The 17757-nt window shown below is 39.7% G+C and overlaps 1 protein-coding gene across 1 annotated transcript; it reads left to right on the top strand.

The window, feature by feature from the left end:
• Positions 1 to 1787: 1787 nt before the first annotated feature.
• Positions 1788 to 16652, top strand: LOC128760746 (guanine nucleotide-binding protein G(s) subunit alpha-like). Its single transcript, XM_053868388.1, has 12 exons — positions 1788 to 2504; positions 2918 to 2987; positions 3317 to 3371; positions 3667 to 3786; positions 6727 to 6824; positions 11767 to 11821; positions 12747 to 12820; positions 13038 to 13096; positions 13168 to 13288; positions 13381 to 13511; positions 14506 to 14573; positions 15376 to 16652. Exons 1-12 carry the CDS (start codon positions 2366 to 2368, stop codon positions 15520 to 15522), a joined length of 1137 nt encoding a protein of 378 aa, XP_053724363.1. The 5' UTR covers positions 1788 to 2365; the 3' UTR covers positions 15523 to 16652.
• Positions 16653 to 17757: the final 1105 nt, after the last annotated feature.

Here is a 17757-nt window from a genome sequence, read left to right on the forward strand (position 1 = left end):
AATTTAGCAAAAGCCGATTGTAGTGTAAAAATAAATTGGTTACAAGTAAAATACCCATTTTGAAACTATGACTTTTTGTCATGCAAGATTTATGATTCAGTGCCTCCAACATCTTATGTCATGTCTTATATCTTGAGAGTGTTGACCTGCTGTTGTTGAGCAAAACAAAAAGACTGTATCACTTTCTTTTTTTTCTTACAAGTCAAATTTAAAGACCCTGATGCTGGGGAAGCCAGAATATTGAATTGCATGTATATTCATTATTTTCAACCTTTCAGAAAACCTATTCAGACTTTTTTATCAAAACTATATCTATTTGTGAACACTAATAATGTTTAAAATAACATCTAATCTTACTCACCATGAAACTATTTAATTTTAAAGTCGTATAATTTTAAATGGATATTTCCAAGATATCTGTATAAACGCCTCTTTTTTCATCTTTTCCAAACAAACAATAACGTTGTTATTGGAAAAAATAGGAAGCAGAAGTGTTTTTAATGACAACGCGTATTTTCTATGCAAATTTTCACAATTGATGCATTTTGTTTGTCTTTTCCAAGTGAGTTCCATTATTAACAAATAAATACATTTATAAACACGTCAAACACAAGATGAGAGATTAAACTACGGCAGGAATTGGAAATTACATCTGCTGCAGGAACCTATTTTTAACATTTCCCACCGCCAACACATTTTTTATTGTGTAATTGCGGTTTGTGTCTTTTACATTATGAAAATTATGTGTATTTAACTATATACGTATTTCGATAGTTAAATATTCTTTTGTTAATCATATTCGTACGTACTGATTTAATAGTTCGGCCACTTTCCTGAAGAGGGCGCCACACTCCTGCTGCAGCTTGGCTGCAGGGAGAGCTGGGCGCTCATGTCATGGACTAAAGTTGTCTGTGTTCATTTCTAGTTGCGAGCATAGATAAAACGGGCTGCTCACAAATGTGGTCAAAAAACGATAACATTATACGGAAAAAGTAATAATAATAATAATAATGAAGCGAATGTTGTTAGTTGAAATTCAAATGAAGTACAGACTTTAAGTATGTATGTGAATGGTGTTACACTGCACAAAATACCATGTTGTTAGTTACTTCAAGAATAGAAAGATAGATTTGGCCATTAACAGGGAAAAGGTTTATGTTAAGAGCCTGAGGTTGCAGTGATATTCTTTTCATAGAAACCAGAGATCTTTTGTTTTTTTGAGTTTAGTAGGAGACAAACATTCTGGCACTTTATCTGTAACACGACCAAGTGAAGCATCTAAAATCACAGTAGCATTAAAAAAGTATCAATAAAAAATGTTTTAAATAATCATTATTATTATTACAGAAACTGAGATAAGATCATTTTTTATTACGGGACATTTTTAGATGTGTCATATTCATTTTAATTGACAATGTATGTATGTATTCATTATATGTCATTTTAATAGAGGCATTTATTCGCTGTAGCCGCACATATATGATTGGTTGTGAATAAATGTTTCCCTTTCACTATAGTTTCACTGTTTCTAAAATGGTTGTAAGTACACTGGTGTTGATGAAGAATAGTTTCTGGATTGAACTGATGATTTTATTTATTTGTTTGATTGAATAAAACGTTTGTTATGAACGTATCTATCTATCTGTCTGGCAAAAAAGAATTCCCAGTGCCACCGCTAACAGACCTCCCTCAGTCTCTGGATTTGTCCCCCGGAACAGAGGTGGCCAGTGGGCGGGGGGAACGACTGTGGATGAGTGATTGAACGCACCGCGTTGCGTTTATGTATCACGCACGTGCAGTCGTAATCGACCACAGGAAGTCCAGGGGTGTCCAAAAACGCCCGGAGAAAGCTGGGACAGCCGGTGTGTGCCTGCCCAACCTGGAAGTCTCAGAGCGGGCATCGCTGTCATCCGGATATCGGGACTATCTATACAAGGGCATCCAGCTGTCAAAGGCTACCGTCGCTGCACCGGTGAAAAGAAACCCACATTACGGAGAAGGAGGACGAAGGATGGGGGTTTGTAATTTGTCTCCTCATATCTGCTGATGTGCCTTTGCGCTGATGATTTCCTTCAACGCATCACATCTGGAGGAACGAGCTCCCCAATCGACATTTGCCAAGGAAATAAAAGGCTTTAGTTTGGAAACATTCCTTCACCGACAGCAGCGAAACGCACCGGAATAATGCGCTCAGATCAGTGTGGATGACTTTACTGCGGAGGTGCGCTGAGAGACTGAGGATCCCTCTCCAGGAGCTCAACATCTGATCACAGCCAACACCAGGATCATCTGCCTCCGCGCTGAAAATATCACTTTTTTTTTTTTTGCTTTTTGGGGGGTAATTTTTCATTTTTTTGAGGTGGAAATGGGCTGCTTTGGCAATAGTAAAACTGAGGACCAACTGATCGAAGAGAAGGCACAGAGGGAGGCCAACAAAAAGATAGAGAAGCAGCTCCAAAAAGATAAGCGGATATACCGGGCCACTCACCGGCTGCTGCTGTTAGGTAGGTTTGTTGTGATGCCATATTTGTTTGTTTCATCAACTTCCTGGAGCATCAACAAATGATGCAAGGACATGAAGTTGATGTAAGCTCCACACAGCACAGTTGAGGCTTGTTTATATTCTTAAGACGAGTGAGAGATGCTGGTTTGATGCCCATCATTCAGGAAGAGGGTCTCCTCATGCTACTCAAAATCTCTCCTGTCATGACATTTCTAAAGTAGAACCCAGATGACTTTTCTTATTGCCATCAGGCAGAGAATTCATCTTATGCAACACATCCAATGCAGTGGATGGTCTTCGAACCTTTCATTGGGAACAAAATTGTGACGATGCTTCATATAGTGGCTCATTGTTTCGAGCTGATCCTCAAATCTGGAGATAATAATGTTCACTTCATTTGTCTCTCCCTTCCAGGAGCTGGGGAATCTGGGAAAAGCACCATAGCCAAACAAATGAGAATATTGCACAACAGCTTCACCGCAGAGTAAGTTTCGCAGGTAGAAAGGTGTTTGGTGGGTAGAAGGCATCATCATCATCATGTGCTTATTTTTGGATGGTGTCAAACATGACGGTATCCCAGCATCTCACTCTCACACAGCGATACCAGCGGTACCCTACTGCCACCTGCTGTCAGATTGATCTTTGTCCAGGCCTCAAAATATATCCTACTATATTCATAATTAGTACAGGGCAATAATGCTGGGTCCACAAGACAACACAATGTGGGTATAAATGAGCTGCCTGACGGAGGTCTGTACTTTCTGTGTGCTTTTCCAGTTTTATTGGACTAACAGACTCGTTTTCTGTCCCCAGAGAGAAAAAACAGAAAATTCACGATATAAAAAACAACATCAAAGAAGCAATAGAGGTAAGAGCGGTTTGACATCGTATAGACCAATCTTTTAAAAGATTATGACCACCTGCTCTGATTTGTGTTTTGACACAATTTGTCAACAAACCTCAACAGCGTTTTTGTTTTTTTTTTGCCTGATTTGACATGACATGAGATTTTGTGTTACTGTTAGCTGAGGCTTCCCTATTGTGGATTTGTGACAGCAAAAGTGAAACCTCACTCAGCTCGGTGGTCATAATGTTACAGTTATTTGGTACAGCACTTTGACAGTTATGGCTTTTGTGGTGAAGCAATTGATGCTATGTTCCAGACCATTGTTGCTGCCATGAGCACGCTCATACCGCCGTGCCAGTTAGCACACCCAGCAAACAAAGTTCGAATGGAGTACATCCTGAACAGTGTGCACCAGAAGGATTTTGAGTTTTCTCAGGTGAGTGGCTCCTCCTTTCTTATTAAGGTGAACAAACTCAGAGGTTTTCAGAGGTGACTCTACTGCGTTGCTGCGCCTCTTCCGATCACTGCTCTGAGTGGAAGCATCAATGTGAATTCCACCTCTGAGCTGCAGGAGGCCAGTTTGGGGTTTGCGTGTGTGGTCAGTATTGAAACACTGAAGTGATGATGATAATTGAAAGCTATGCACTGGATTCACATATGAAGAAGACAAAGAGCGAACTAGAATCAATGGGAGTGGTGGTAAACACAGACATATATTTTTCCCTCCGACACTCTGATTTCCTCCCACAGTCATGACAGACAGTGGTTGGTTGGTGATGCTGGATTGATTTCAGCGTTGTGATAGTGTGTCCTGTGTCTGACTGATCTTCAGTCCAGTCCAACGCACCCTGACTAGCTGGGCTAGGCCCTTTTAGCTCTGTTCTGACAGTCAACATATGGAGACATGGACGCTTCATTACTCAGAATATTGTGGCAATATTAAATTAAATTTCTCTTGTGATGTTTGTGCTCTAACATCAAATGAATGAATGAATAAGTGAATGTTTATTTCAGTCTTCTCTGATAAATTTGCGTATCGTATATTTTTTGTTGTCGTGAGTTTGTTTTATTTCATTTTTTTTTTTGTTTTCGTCTTCAAGTAACGCAGTTATATTATTTCAGTGTGTTGTAGAACATTGAATTTATTCATTCATTCACTCAATTTTGAAACGTAGTTACTATCATATATAGAAAAGTGTAATAGCTAACAATTGTGATATTGTGACACTATCGTAACGTGACCCAAGTAGCGTGATGCATATCGCATTGTGGGGTTGTGTTAGAGGCAGCATTTCAACCAATAATAAGGATTCGACAGCATTGTTTCTCTATGAGGACAAAACTTTACTCCCTTCTGTCTGACTGGAATGACAATAAATATTATATACTTTATTCCGATTTACACTCAACAAAAATATAAATTCGAAGAAAAACATGGACTTATTGTGACGTGGCTAACTATCCAAAACTATCAATACAACGTCATCAATAAAGTGGCTTGAATTTGTGAGCATTAATTTGAAAACAAAAGTCCTGGAGTCACTTCAGGAAGAACACAATGGGGGTCGATGGTCCAAGTGTATCCAGAGCATCCCGCGGGTGTTCGACAGGTAGCATGTCTAATGGAATATCCACCTGGTCGAAGAAAGTCCCAGCATATCTTCAACAAATACTGAAGAATCTGAGCAACTATTATGACGTTAGATTTTTGTTAACCATTTTAAGTGTGTTTATATTTTTTGTTGAGTATATTTACTGAAGTGGACCCAGAAATAACTGAGCTAAAGGAAGTCTCATGACAGCCTGTCTCGCCGCTTCATAGCAAGGATGGGGGCCGGGTGTGAGATAGGTGGCATGTCTACTGAATACGGCGACCAGTTGAGGACAGGAATATCCACCTGGTCGAAGAAAGTCCCAGCATATCTTGGCCGCAAGCTTGGATGATAGAGTTCAATAAATACTGAAGAATAGAGCAACTATTTTAACATTCTATTTGTGTTAACCATTTAAGTGTGTTTATATTTTTGTTAAGTATACTTACTGAAGTGGACCCAGAAATAACTGAGCTAAAGGAAGTCGCAGGCTGTCATGGGACTTCCTTTAGGCTACTGCTCCAGCCTCACCGTTTAAGCTGACGGGAAATGTGTAGCGTCTTCTAACATTTAATCTATAACCCATAAAAGATCCATACTGTGGAGTGAGTACTCTGAGCGTGACTGTCTCAACGTCTCCATCCTTCTGCTTCCTCTGCTTTGGCCTCTGTGGCCCAAGGGCACGCTGGAAACAAGTTGGACTGGTTTGTTGAAGCTTTAAACGCAGGAGGACAATCAAGTGTTTGAGTTACCACAATAACCTGTGTCATCATTTTTTAATTTACCGCAATAAACTTCAATTTAAAATTACTGTAACATAACAGAATAAAAGAGGAAAAAATAAAGGCAATAATTAATTATAAAATTAAACTACGCATTGTTAACAAATGACAGCTTTATTGTTATTCATAGTAATGGTATTTTAAAATAATTAAACTACCACAACAACACAATTCATGATAAATCACATGTTTTCAATGTCAATATATTTTTAGTGTGAGGAACGAAAGTGGCTTTGCGTTTTCTAATATGTTGACCTCACTTTTATGTTATTCATTTAGTCCATCGGTATTTTTAGGTGATAATACAAATTTAATTGTGAAATATTTCCCCACTTGAAAAACATCTGTCTGAACAACAATGTAAAATAAGAGTGTATTAACACATTTATGTTTGAATATATTTATATTTTTAATGTACACTTTGTCATTTTTTGTGTTCATCAATTTTGAATGCAGATAAAAATGGATAAATATGGGTGGAATTGGTCCCTTTTATACTTTACAGTAGCTCGACTCTCATAGCATCAAATGTGTTCATCTTACTTGCTTTTCAAAAAGGCAGAAATGACTGGTTAGTGGTGTCCATAGCTCACTTCAATGCCAGCTCTGTTTGAACACACACACACATTATGGTTATGAAGGTTGTTTATGTGCATTATTCAGGAGCGGGTGAAGATCCTATGAAGCAGATAAGCCCAGATGTAGTGAGAGCCCAGCTTTGTGTTCTCAAAAATCTTGCCGTCTCTTCATGAACTCTGTGAACTGCTCCGTTTCCTGCCTCTGCCAAAATCTTGCCCATCCAATACTCCTCGGTCTGCCCTCCGATCCAAACCAAGCATGAGCCTGGAGCTGCCTGCTCCAGCCTTAAATCAAAAACACTGTCTCCAACTCCACAACTTGTTTCGTCGTCTTCATTTGTACATTTGATGAAGACAAACATTGTGTCTCAACTGGCGCTTGTTTCCATCTGCATTGTGTCATTGATCTGTCGTCTCTTTCCAGGAGTTCTATGACCATACAAAGCAGCTCTGGCAGGACCAGGGAGTGCAGGCCTGCTGGGAGAGGTCCAACGAGTATCAGCTCATTGACTGTGCACAGTAGTGAGTCTCCTTGTGATGTTTTACATCTGTGCACACACTTTCCACGTGTGCTGCTTTTCAACAGCTCGCACTTTTACTAGCTCACTACTGAAATGGGATGTGCTTATTTGTAACAGTAAAACGTGTTCCTCCAAGTGTGTCATTGAGGTTTGTGGAGTATTATGCGATTTGATTTCAGTATTTGAGGAGTTTTTTTTTTGTTTAATTAAATTGTGGCTCATTCATATTTTAAGTATCCAATGAATGATTTTGCACTTCCACCCACTGGCTAAATGGATCCACTGCAACTATCTATGGCCCAATGTTCTGTACTCCAACCTGAGGCGAAAATGACAAAACAAAGCAGGCATTTCTCTGGAAAACCCCGCCACTTGTTGCGATGCCGCAGCCCCGCCTGCAGAGTAGACCAGCAGCTGAAGGCAGAAGAGCCAGCCAGCCACGATGTTGATCCTTGGTGACGGTGACCCCAAAAGCTAAGCTAACCAGAAACCAATGCTAATGGAGTTTATTGTTTTGGATGAGCAGCTGTCTTCTGTTGTGGAAGACCTGAGCTTCCAGCACACCTGGACCACAGATACTCATTCCCTGCACATGTAGTCAATGTAAAGAGGAGCGGTCTGTCAGGTTATAAGGCAACATTCCGGTATTAAACAAGTGATGAGTGAAGTTTCCATGGTGGGTTTGATCTGTTCAATGTTCATTGAAAAGGGATTAAAATAGATTCATTTTATTATTATATATTATTTATGATTATATATTTGTTTTATTATGTATATAGAATTGTGTAGCATTATATTTATTTATTTGCTATAAAAGTTGCAATGTTTTCTATACGGTTTTGTTCAGTGTTATTGTTATTTGGTTTAAAAACAGGAGGAAAAATAAGAAGACACATTTGGGAAAAAGCAGAATAATAATATAATATAATTTAATTTAATTTAATTTAATTTAATTTAATTTAATTTAATTTAATTTAATTTAATTTAATATCTCTCAACTGACCCTGGAACACCTTGGTAAGACTAAAAGTAGGTTTAGACTCCACTCTGGCTCGAGAACCTCTCTTGATTCATGTGTCAGAATTGAGTCACAGGATGTTATTCAGAGAATAGTATATGCTTTTCCTGCCTCTTTTTTTCTGTGGTCTCTTCCGTTGCCTCTCTTCTCCTCCTGCTGCAGTTGTTCTCTCATGTCTCATCTGTTCACATCTGTCTCTCCCTCCCTCTGGCTGGCCTCACTCCAGTCAGCGCAAGATTTGGAGCTGATTGTCTATTTATAGCTTCTGTTGTTCTGTCGCCATGACAACCAAGCTGGAAGCCAGGGCGCCAGGCAGTTATTTTTGGAGCAGCGCTGTAATGTCATTACTCAGCCTTATCTCTATTTTCTTCCTGCCATTTCGCTCCCTCTCTCTCTGTCTCTCCCACAGTTTATGTGTTTGATGGAGGAGCAGCTCTGAAGTTCTGGCCCGGCCCAGATCCTTTCTCCTGCAGAGAGATCCTTAGCTGTTTCACATTTTTATATCTATTTTTTAAGTATTATTGGGCAGTGGATCAACTCTCGCAGTCACAGTTCTAGGTTTGATCGGAGGAAACTGGATGTTTAGATGCTGAGTCATATTTGTAGCTTGTCAGTTGTCATTATTGTTATGATTATTATAGTATATAGGTGGAGTAGTAAACATGTAGTAGTAGAAGTAAACATGGTTCTATCATTTTCTAGGTTTTAGTCTTATCCTTTACTATTTCATTTATTTTTTTCAGTTTGACTACTTTTTATTTGCAATATTGAGTTTCGATTCTAAAAATTTAGGTGGAAAGAATCAGTAAAAATAATTATATATATATATATTTAAATGGATGATTGGGTTTCAACCGTGTCATGTCAGAATTTCATGGCCTCTCTGCACCATTCTATCCCAATATTTTTGAATTTTTCTTTCTCCTGAGAGAGCTGAGCCAGAAGACATTTAAATGAGATGATTTTGGTGTTCGGTGATATTGGAGCTAGGGGGTCATGACTGACAAGGGAAACATGAATCCATCCTGTGATTAGCACAAAATGAAACTGATGATGACTCATGAAACTGTCGATATTATCTAAGATGGAAGATAAAACTTCACAGATCATGGTCATCATTATTCTGATTTTGAGAATCCCAGTTAGCTCAGGAAGAAAAGCATCATCAGTCAGGCTATAAACAGTTGACATGTGACTGCGTGTTCACAGAGAAGAATTTATTTTGGGATTTCCATTTGTTTTATTTTCGAAGAAAAAAAAATGTTTATCTGGTCTTGTAAATATGGAGCTATTTTCATTCACCGCAAGTGGCTGGTGTGTATTCCCGGAGTTAAAGTCTTGCATGTCTGCCACCCCAGAATAACCCTGCCCACACAGAGTGCTGTCTCACTTTGGCAGCCACTGTTTGTACGAGGCAAAGTTCTCATCTCCTCTACTATTACTAGTCATGCGCTGCTAAAAATGGTGCGATGTGTTTGTGCTGGGTGTGTCGTCGCCTTAGACCAGAGCCGGATATAGAGCTCTGGTTTGGTCTCGGTGGATGTCACAGGGCATCCATCCGGCTGTCATCCTCTAGGTCTTCCAGTGAAACATATTTAGAGAGTGTGGACCTCAGCCAAGCCAGTCATGTACATGTCACGAGGGAGTCCCCTTTAACCCTTTCTCTCCATCTGGAACTGGAGTTTACCAAAGATGGCATGTCTGCCATCTCTAAAATGCAAATAATGTCCGATTCACTTTTTACAGACTGTCTTCCTGTTTGAACGATCTTTTTTATACCATAAAAAAGAGGACCATCGCTGACTCTGTACAAGGTATCAGGTGCAGTCATGAGTGAGTATAGTGGTATAGGCCAGCTGGTGTTGGTGCCTAGTTTTGACTTAGTGTTTATACCCTACACTTATTCAGGCCATGTTATAGCTGGAGAAAAGTGTCAAGTGTGATTTGTGACAAAAGGGTGTCGGCAAGGATGAAAGGGAAAGTGTACAAAAGGGTGGTCAGGCCAGCAATGTTGAATGGTTTAGAAACAGTGGCACTGAGGAAAAGACAGGAGGCAGAGCTGGAGGTAGCAGAGATGGAGATGCTGAGGTTCTCTCTGGGAGTGAGCAGGATGGATAGGATCAGGAAGCAGTAAATCGGAGGGACAGCACATGTCAGGAGTTTAGGAGACAAAGTCAGAGAGGCTAGATGGAGATGGTTTGGACATGTACAGAGGAGAGAGAGCCAGTACATTGGTAGGAAGATGTTGAGGTTGGAACTGCCAGGCAGAAGGTGGAGAGGAAGGCCAAAGAGGAGATTGATGGAGGTGGTGAAGGAGGACATGAGGTTTGTAGGTTTGAGAGAAGAGGAAGCAGAGGACAGGGTGAGATGGAGGAAGATGATCCGCTGTGGCGACACCTGAAGGGAGAAGCCGAAAGAGAAGATTTATTCATATATTTCAAATCCTCTCTTGAAATGCTGTTGATTGCAACAGGCACAATGGAACAGTAGGTGGCAGTAGCCTTCTGGAACTTGCTTGCACTTGATTGATTCAGGTGTGCTGAATATAAGGAGGGCTTTCTGGAAAAAACATTGTGGTGTGGAGAGAATATTTTCCTATTTAGAGTGAAGAGAGCTCATTGTCCTCAGCTTTGTTGATGACTTTGTACAGTGTTGTGGATCTTTGATCTGTGGCTGGTTTTCATGTTCATGATTTTCACATACTGCATGACCAAGGTTAGTCCGTACGTTTCACTCTGTAGCCCACCCAAACCAGTGTCCTGGATCAGTTCTATATCATTTTGACTATTTGCCACTCAAGTCCAGGTTCCACCATGCCTCTCGGAGGGACTCCGGCCCTCTGCTTTCCTATTAAGAGAAACGTTTAGCACTAGTTGCAGTACATTATGGGACATTTTCCCTTCATATATTCGCCAATATAAGGCGTCAGTAATTCGACTTCCCTCTTTACCTATAGACAAGATCTTTTGCAATTGTTAAAGCCTGTGCTAGAGGATCAGCTAAGACCTTTGAGGTGAGCACTGCCTCCTTATTTACATGTTGTTGCAGCTCCAAATGACCGTAAATCTGACACACTGGAATATTTGATTTCCCCTCTGTGACGCCCCTGACTGTTCAGATAATATAAACATGATGTCACTGTCTTCCAGTAAGTGTGTTGACTTCTCAGTTTATTGGATCAGAAACCTTGGTTGTTGTGGGATTAATTCCAGGCAGGAGCCAATATTTGCTCCTGGAGTTTGCAGAGTGATCAGTGCTAAAGGACCTCTACATTTGAAAGCTGTCCAATTCTGTGGGAAGAGTCAGACAAACAAGATATTTGTCAGGTGTGCTGGTGCCACTCACGAGGACTGGTCTCTGGGAGAGAGCCACACATGTAGTCATCGTATAGAAATCGCAACAATGCACACACCCCAAAAGAACATGCCTGAGATGAATAACCGTGCTCTGCATAGCTGGGTGATTCCAGAGGTGCACTGGAACTGGAAGCCCCTCAGGAAACAAGTAGTACAGCAGCTTCAATGATCAGACTCCCAACTGCTGCGGCACACTTCGCCCTCTGGTGGATGAATTGTTACAGATAAGCGTGGCTTTTCTTATCACTGATAAATTACGTGTTACTTTACTCCCTTTGTGGTAAAAATTTAATAAAATAAAATACATATTATTTAAACATGTTGCATTGAGAGCACTTGTTCCCACTTTTGTCTTTTATTATTATTAATGTCTGGCTCAACCAGTTCCTTCTGGCCTACATGAGAACAAAGCAGATATGCTGTGTACTGTGGCAACTGACCTCACGAATGGTATGAAGGAGCCACAGGAAGGAGTGAGGTTTGCAGCGTTACTTCTAAAGAACACCGAAGGACACGTGGCTGTGCCTGCACTTGAGCATGACTGATTCCCAAATGTGTTCTTTTGACAGCTTCTTGGATCGCATTGACGTGGTCCGACAAAGCGACTACATACCCAGCGATCAGGTGAGAGAGCTGTCTGTTTTATGACCCCTTTGATAAATCACATAAAACAAGTGACGCCTTTCTTATCTGGAGGCATTTGATGTGAAACCAGTCCTTCATTTCAGTGATCTGTCTTTTTCACCCTGTGAGCCAAACCCTCTCACATCAATACAAGGCGTGGGACTCACTCAAAATATGACCTCAATAACTAGAAGCCTTATCATTTATTAATCATGATTAGCTGTATTTGAATGATCGATGCCAAATTTTTAAGATTTAAGATGAATCTGCACACAGTTTTTGTCTTTATGTCCTGAAGTTTTTGAAAGTTTAATTGTTTTTGGTGGTTACATCACCTTGTGTAATGTGCACCTGGAATTAGTGACCTGGAAAATGACCCTGTGAAACAAAGTTTATATCAAATAAATCTGCGTTATTTGCATTCATTATTTTTATCTTCAATTAATGAATTAAAATCACCAGCCCTATTTAATACACATTCTCATTGAGATTGTTTTTATATTAATGTTTACGCCTCAGAGTCAATAGTCAATTTTGTGAGATATTTTCCATTATATTTATGATATATAATGTTTCAAAATATTATAAAACAATAAATGGGACCATGGCAGGCACAATATTATAAATAAAAGATTAATATTTTCTGTTTTAACCATCAATAAATGTTGGCAACACAACACAACCAGCTCCTGCTTTTCATTTGAAATATCTAAAACAATTAAAAAAAAAAAAAAAGCGAGATGTAAATAAAGTACATTGACTATAATTATTTTTAATGAAACAATTTGACTGAATTTACCGTCAGTTTTGTCTAGATAGTGAAAATGATCTAGTCTAAGTGATGGATGTGTAGCTCTCTGTTTCCAAACCCTCTTGTGTTCGGCTTCCTTCGCCCACCGTCTGACGTTGCTTCATTCCTCTGCAGGACCTGCTGCACTGCAGAGTACTGACAAGTGGGATCTTGGAGACCAAATTTCAAATCAACAAAGTCGATTTCCAGTGAGTGACCAAGACGCTTGTTTCTCTTCATACCAGAGGAAATTGTACAATAAAAGAGTTTGAACCTTGAAGATACAGATTCCAGATGTTTAGCTGCTGATCCAAATTGACGTTTTCAGAGAAATACCTCAAAGTTATGTCTCCCTCATCACCTGTGTTTAATATAGCTTGTTGTGACATTACAATTTTCAGGCTTAAAATGACTTTTTTCTCATAGTATGTTTGACGTCGGAGGCCAGAGGGACCAACGATGCAAATGGATTCAGTGTTTTAACAGTAAGAGTCTCAGCTTTATTGCCTTGACCGTTACTTCATTTTCTCATCTTGTGTGGTGTTACCCAACACAGACGTGACAGCCATCATCTTCGTGGTGGCGTGTAGCAGCTACAATATGGTGATCAGAGAAGACAATCAGACCAACAGACTACAAGAAGCGCTTAACCTCTTCAAGATCATTTGGAGTAACAGGTCAGAAGCGATGGTGATGTCTCACCAGTATCAGCTGACGCACACACTGCAGTTTGCTTCTGACTTGCTCACTGGCTCACTTCCCTTCACAGGTGGCTACAGAGAATATCGGTTATCCTCTTCCTGAATAAAAAAGACCTCCTGGCTGAGCAGGTTCTGGCTGGGAAGTCGAAAATTGAGGACTATTTTCCAGAGTTTTCACGTTACACAACGCCTGAAAATGGTAAGACGCCATCATCACTGTATATTCGCTGAAATACAGCATGTTGTTACCGAGTACACCTTTTGAGAATGTGCTACTTTAGTAGTGTACTCCATTATGACCACCTACATCTAGACTTTAGATACTCTCGAAACTGAACTGGGATGCAAGTTGGGTTTTATCAGATGAGGCTTCGTTATTACTGTTTTACTAATTTTTACTATTTGTTTGGTTGGTTGACTTGCTGGTGCTTTTCACCGCTGCTTAACGTGCCTAAAAAAAGCACACAGAAAAGCTGACTTCACTCAACAAAGCATTCAATCCAAAACACAATCGATTTGTGTGAGACTGCTGTGACAATATTTGCTGTTGTTCATAGTTGAGCAAGTTGGCCTGCACTCGTCTGGTCTAGAAGGCTGATCCCAGGGACCTGGGTTGAAGTGTTTTTACCCTGATCATACGTTGTTTTTGAGTCATGTAACTTGTATTGATTTTATAATTTTTTGTTTTTTTGGAGTTACATTGCAACAAGAGCTGCTCGGTGCTTTTATAGTCAACCAGATAGACAACTTTCTAAGTCCCTCTGAGGAATTTCCCTCGCCAAGAGTCCACACTATGTGATGCCGCTGGAACTTTCTCTGAGCAGCTTCACTGGCTCAGATAAGAGAACCTTTTAAAGAGTCTCCCCAAAGTGCTTCCTATATCATCTCTAATAATGAGGCGGCGCTCGTTGGTTGCCGGTTTGATCTCCAGCGATCTTTGCGCCGGAGTGTTCCTGAGTAAGAGCAAGACTCCTCCTGCTTCTGATAGGAATGGGTGAGTTAGTGTGAAGCTCCGGATGCTGGGAAAGTTAGAATTGTTTTTACACCATTCAGCATTTTCTTCACTGTGTGCTGGACTCTGTGTGTCTGAGTTGTCAATATCATATTAAATATTGACCACAAACTTCAACTGACTTCAACTGTTGTCACTTTGTAATGTGTCGGCTACACAATGATCTCTTGTTGTTCAACAGCAACACCGGAGAAGAGCGAGGATCCACGTGTCACAAGAGCAAAGTACTTTATTCGAGATAAGTTTCTGGTATGTCAAATTCCCTTATCAAAATCGATGATCGTGTCACAGCAGAGGTGCACTTGTGTTAGTTGAGTTTGTTGAGGGAGCTCCTTTTGGGAACCTCTAAGTCTACTTCCTCAGGGGTTATAGATTGGCACTGTTGTGGAGGAAGAAGTAGAATATTGGAAAAAAATGCAAGAAGAAGTTAGAAAAATACAGATTTCAGTGTGATCACATGTGATAAAAATGGTTTGAGTAAAGTGTTTTATCCTCATTTTTTATTATGTAATATATATGTATTATATTATCAATTTTATTTCAATTTTTTTATAAATCAATAAATGTATGAAGATTATCTATCCAAGTATTACTTAAATATAGGTACAAAAGAAAATGATAGCATAGAACATTGACCTTGTTTTTTTCATTCATTTTGAGTGAAAGATCAACGAAAGTTATTACTCCAGCTAATGTAATGTAAATCATGTGTGAAACGGATGGGCAAATAAAGGAGAAAAGAAAAGTCACTGCTAAAACCTTGGCAGTGTATATTTCACTCTGACTTTATGAGGGGACATTAATACAGACAAGGGCCACAGGTGGCCCTCAGGTCAGCTCTAAATTTTGTGTGTTGTGAACCTCCGGCACAAGGGTCAAATCCAGTATGTGGTCTTCAATAGCCTGGAATAACTAGCTTAAAATGACAGTGAAGAGTTCGGCATTGTCCCTTAATTTTGAACTATGAACTAGATTTCACAGCCAGCATGTCATTGTTTTTCACCTTGAGGATTTGTTTCCTTGAAGTTAAAAACGCATGTGTCCCCTGCAGAGGATCAGCACAGCCAGCGGGGAGGGCAAACATTCCTGCTACCCTCACTTCACCTGTGCAGTGGACACAGAAAACATCCGGCAAGTCTTCGACGACTGTCACGACATTATTCAGCGGGTGCACTTACGTCTGTATGTGATGTTGTGATGAGCGTGTCCACCGAGGCTCCTGTCGCTCTCTTTCACAGCCCTCCCTCCTCCCTCCATGAGGTGACTTAACATACTTTTGCCAAACAAAGTGGCTATCAGCTTTACTGCTTTGGAGGAAGCGCTTATCTACCACTCACTGATAGATACACACTTGCAGGTCCGCACACTCACACTATCGCTGATATCATATCACGACGATGCTGTCCACCTGGAGGACGGATGGGAGGAAATGCAAAAAAAGAATCACACTAAAAAAAAAGACACTCAATAAAATGCACCAAATCACATGAATTTCATGCACGCCAAAAAAAATCTAAGCTATAAATATATATAGATATTTATTGATATGGGTGTATATGAATATGTGTATATCTATGCATCATTTTTAGTTCTTATTCACCCTTTGTTGTGTCCTTGTGGGTGACCTGTCTCCGCACCACTAACCTTCATATAAACACCCATTCTGCCTCTGCTGCTATTCTAAAATAGAGAGAAGTTTTATTTAATAACAATACCTGCCGAAATGTCAGCAGTGAGACTGTTTCTCCCTGACACGTCCACCTCTCTTTGTCTCTCTTTTGTCTGAAACGCCCCCCTCTGGTTTGTTTTGTTCTACGGCTGGACTATTATTCTTGTACAGACTGTGAAATGTATTATTTTGTACAACTACATTGAAGAAACAAAATGACTTGGAGAAGATCCCTGTGCCTTGATCACGACTGTACGCGTAAAAAAGCAACGAAGAGCTAAGACGTTACTTATGTACCACTGCGCTGTGAAGCTGGACAGGTCTGTCCCACCTCGTCCTTGCTAGTTCAACCCCACCGCTAGGGTCGGGGGGGCTGGAGGAAGGGTCTTCAGAATGGGGCGGAATTGCTTACTTTCCATTTTGTTTTTTGTTTTGAATTTTCTATGGAAGCATACCTCTCCACCTTTAACGCTGTGTAGTGACAAACCCACACTAACATGACTTAATATATATCAAATATATTTCAGATGTAGATCTGAACGTATATTTAAATGGACTGTACACTTCTATGTTTCCCTTGTGAGCTTTGCCCTGGTTTCCTTTGTCAGGAACATCTGGAGGCACCTCTGGTTACACTGGGGAGGTTTACGAGAGGGAAATATCCAATTGCAAAACTGCTTGTTTCTACATTAAACCAAATTCTTTTTAGCTTAAACAATAAGAAACAACTGCATCCGTGTCTGGCTCATTATTCCACCTGTCGAATGTTGTTTTGGTTTCACTTAGTCTGATATGTGTACAGTGGTAGGTGCCTTTTGCCAGGGACCTACATAATGAGCCCATGATGATTGTGGGAGCTACGTCCTAGATCAATTTCCGAAAGGGCCACTATGGGAACTGTGACTGTTGTGAGGTGCTATCATGCCAAAAAAAAAAAAAAAAAAAAGACGCTGATGACTACAAAAACAATACAGTACAAGGACAAAATGGACATAAATGATTCCATAAGTAAGTAAAGCTATTAAGAATTGTAAATACATCATGTAACCAAAAAAAGTTAAATTATATATGCATTTTACTTGAATAGAAATCAAAATAAAACTATATGGATTGGACGTTTAAGATTGATGAAACGGCGATGTATTTAAAAATATATTTTCAATTTTATTTCAATGTATTTTGAGGAAGAAGAAACACGCATAAATGGAAACTGAAATGGGAAAAAAAAGTCTTAAAACAAGAACGCAGTTACTATTAAGCTAGTAATAGCTAAAAAAAAAGAAGCAGGAACAAAAATAAACAAAAAAACAAAATACAAGGCCTGAAGTGCACACAAAATTCATTTTATTTATAATTTGAAATGCTCCACAATGTGGATCACTTCCACCACAGGATGATGCCGAGACATCAGCGTTCAAGTCCTGCCGAATAATTAGCCATATTTGAACAGGCAAACAAATTTCCATGAACAATGAAGAAAATTCCAAAAACATTATCTCAGATGGAAGGAAATTCAATTAAATCATTGAAAAAAGTTTACACCCAATCAGGTAAAAACAGAGGAGGATTTATTTGTAGCATCAGATCCCAATAACATAAAATACTATGATATAAAATAAGTGAAATAAAGAAATGGAATAATTGGAAGGTGGAAAGGTGAGTATGTTTGAGGAGAAAAGAATCTTTCATGTGAGACTGATAGCGAACCATTTACTGTTATAAACTCTTCGTGGACTGGGATATTTGTAACGCCTCTGATCCGAC

This window comes from Synchiropus splendidus, chromosome 6 (genome assembly GCF_027744825.2).
Source record: "Synchiropus splendidus isolate RoL2022-P1 chromosome 6, RoL_Sspl_1.0, whole genome shotgun sequence".
Taxonomy (NCBI): Eukaryota; Metazoa; Chordata; class Actinopteri; order Syngnathiformes; family Callionymidae; genus Synchiropus; species Synchiropus splendidus.

Coding starts and splice junctions, on each gene's coding strand:
- LOC128760746 (XM_053868388.1), top strand. CDS start 2,366: ATGGGCTGCTTTGGCAATAGTAAAACTGAGGACCAACTGATCGAAGAG. Junction 12,821..13,037: donor ATCAACAAAGTCGATTTCCA/GTGAGTGACCAA, acceptor TTTTTCTCATAG/TATGTTTGACGTCGGAGGCC. Junction 13,512..14,505: donor TTACACAACGCCTGAAAATG/GTAAGACGCCAT, acceptor GTTGTTCAACAG/CAACACCGGAGAAGAGCGAG.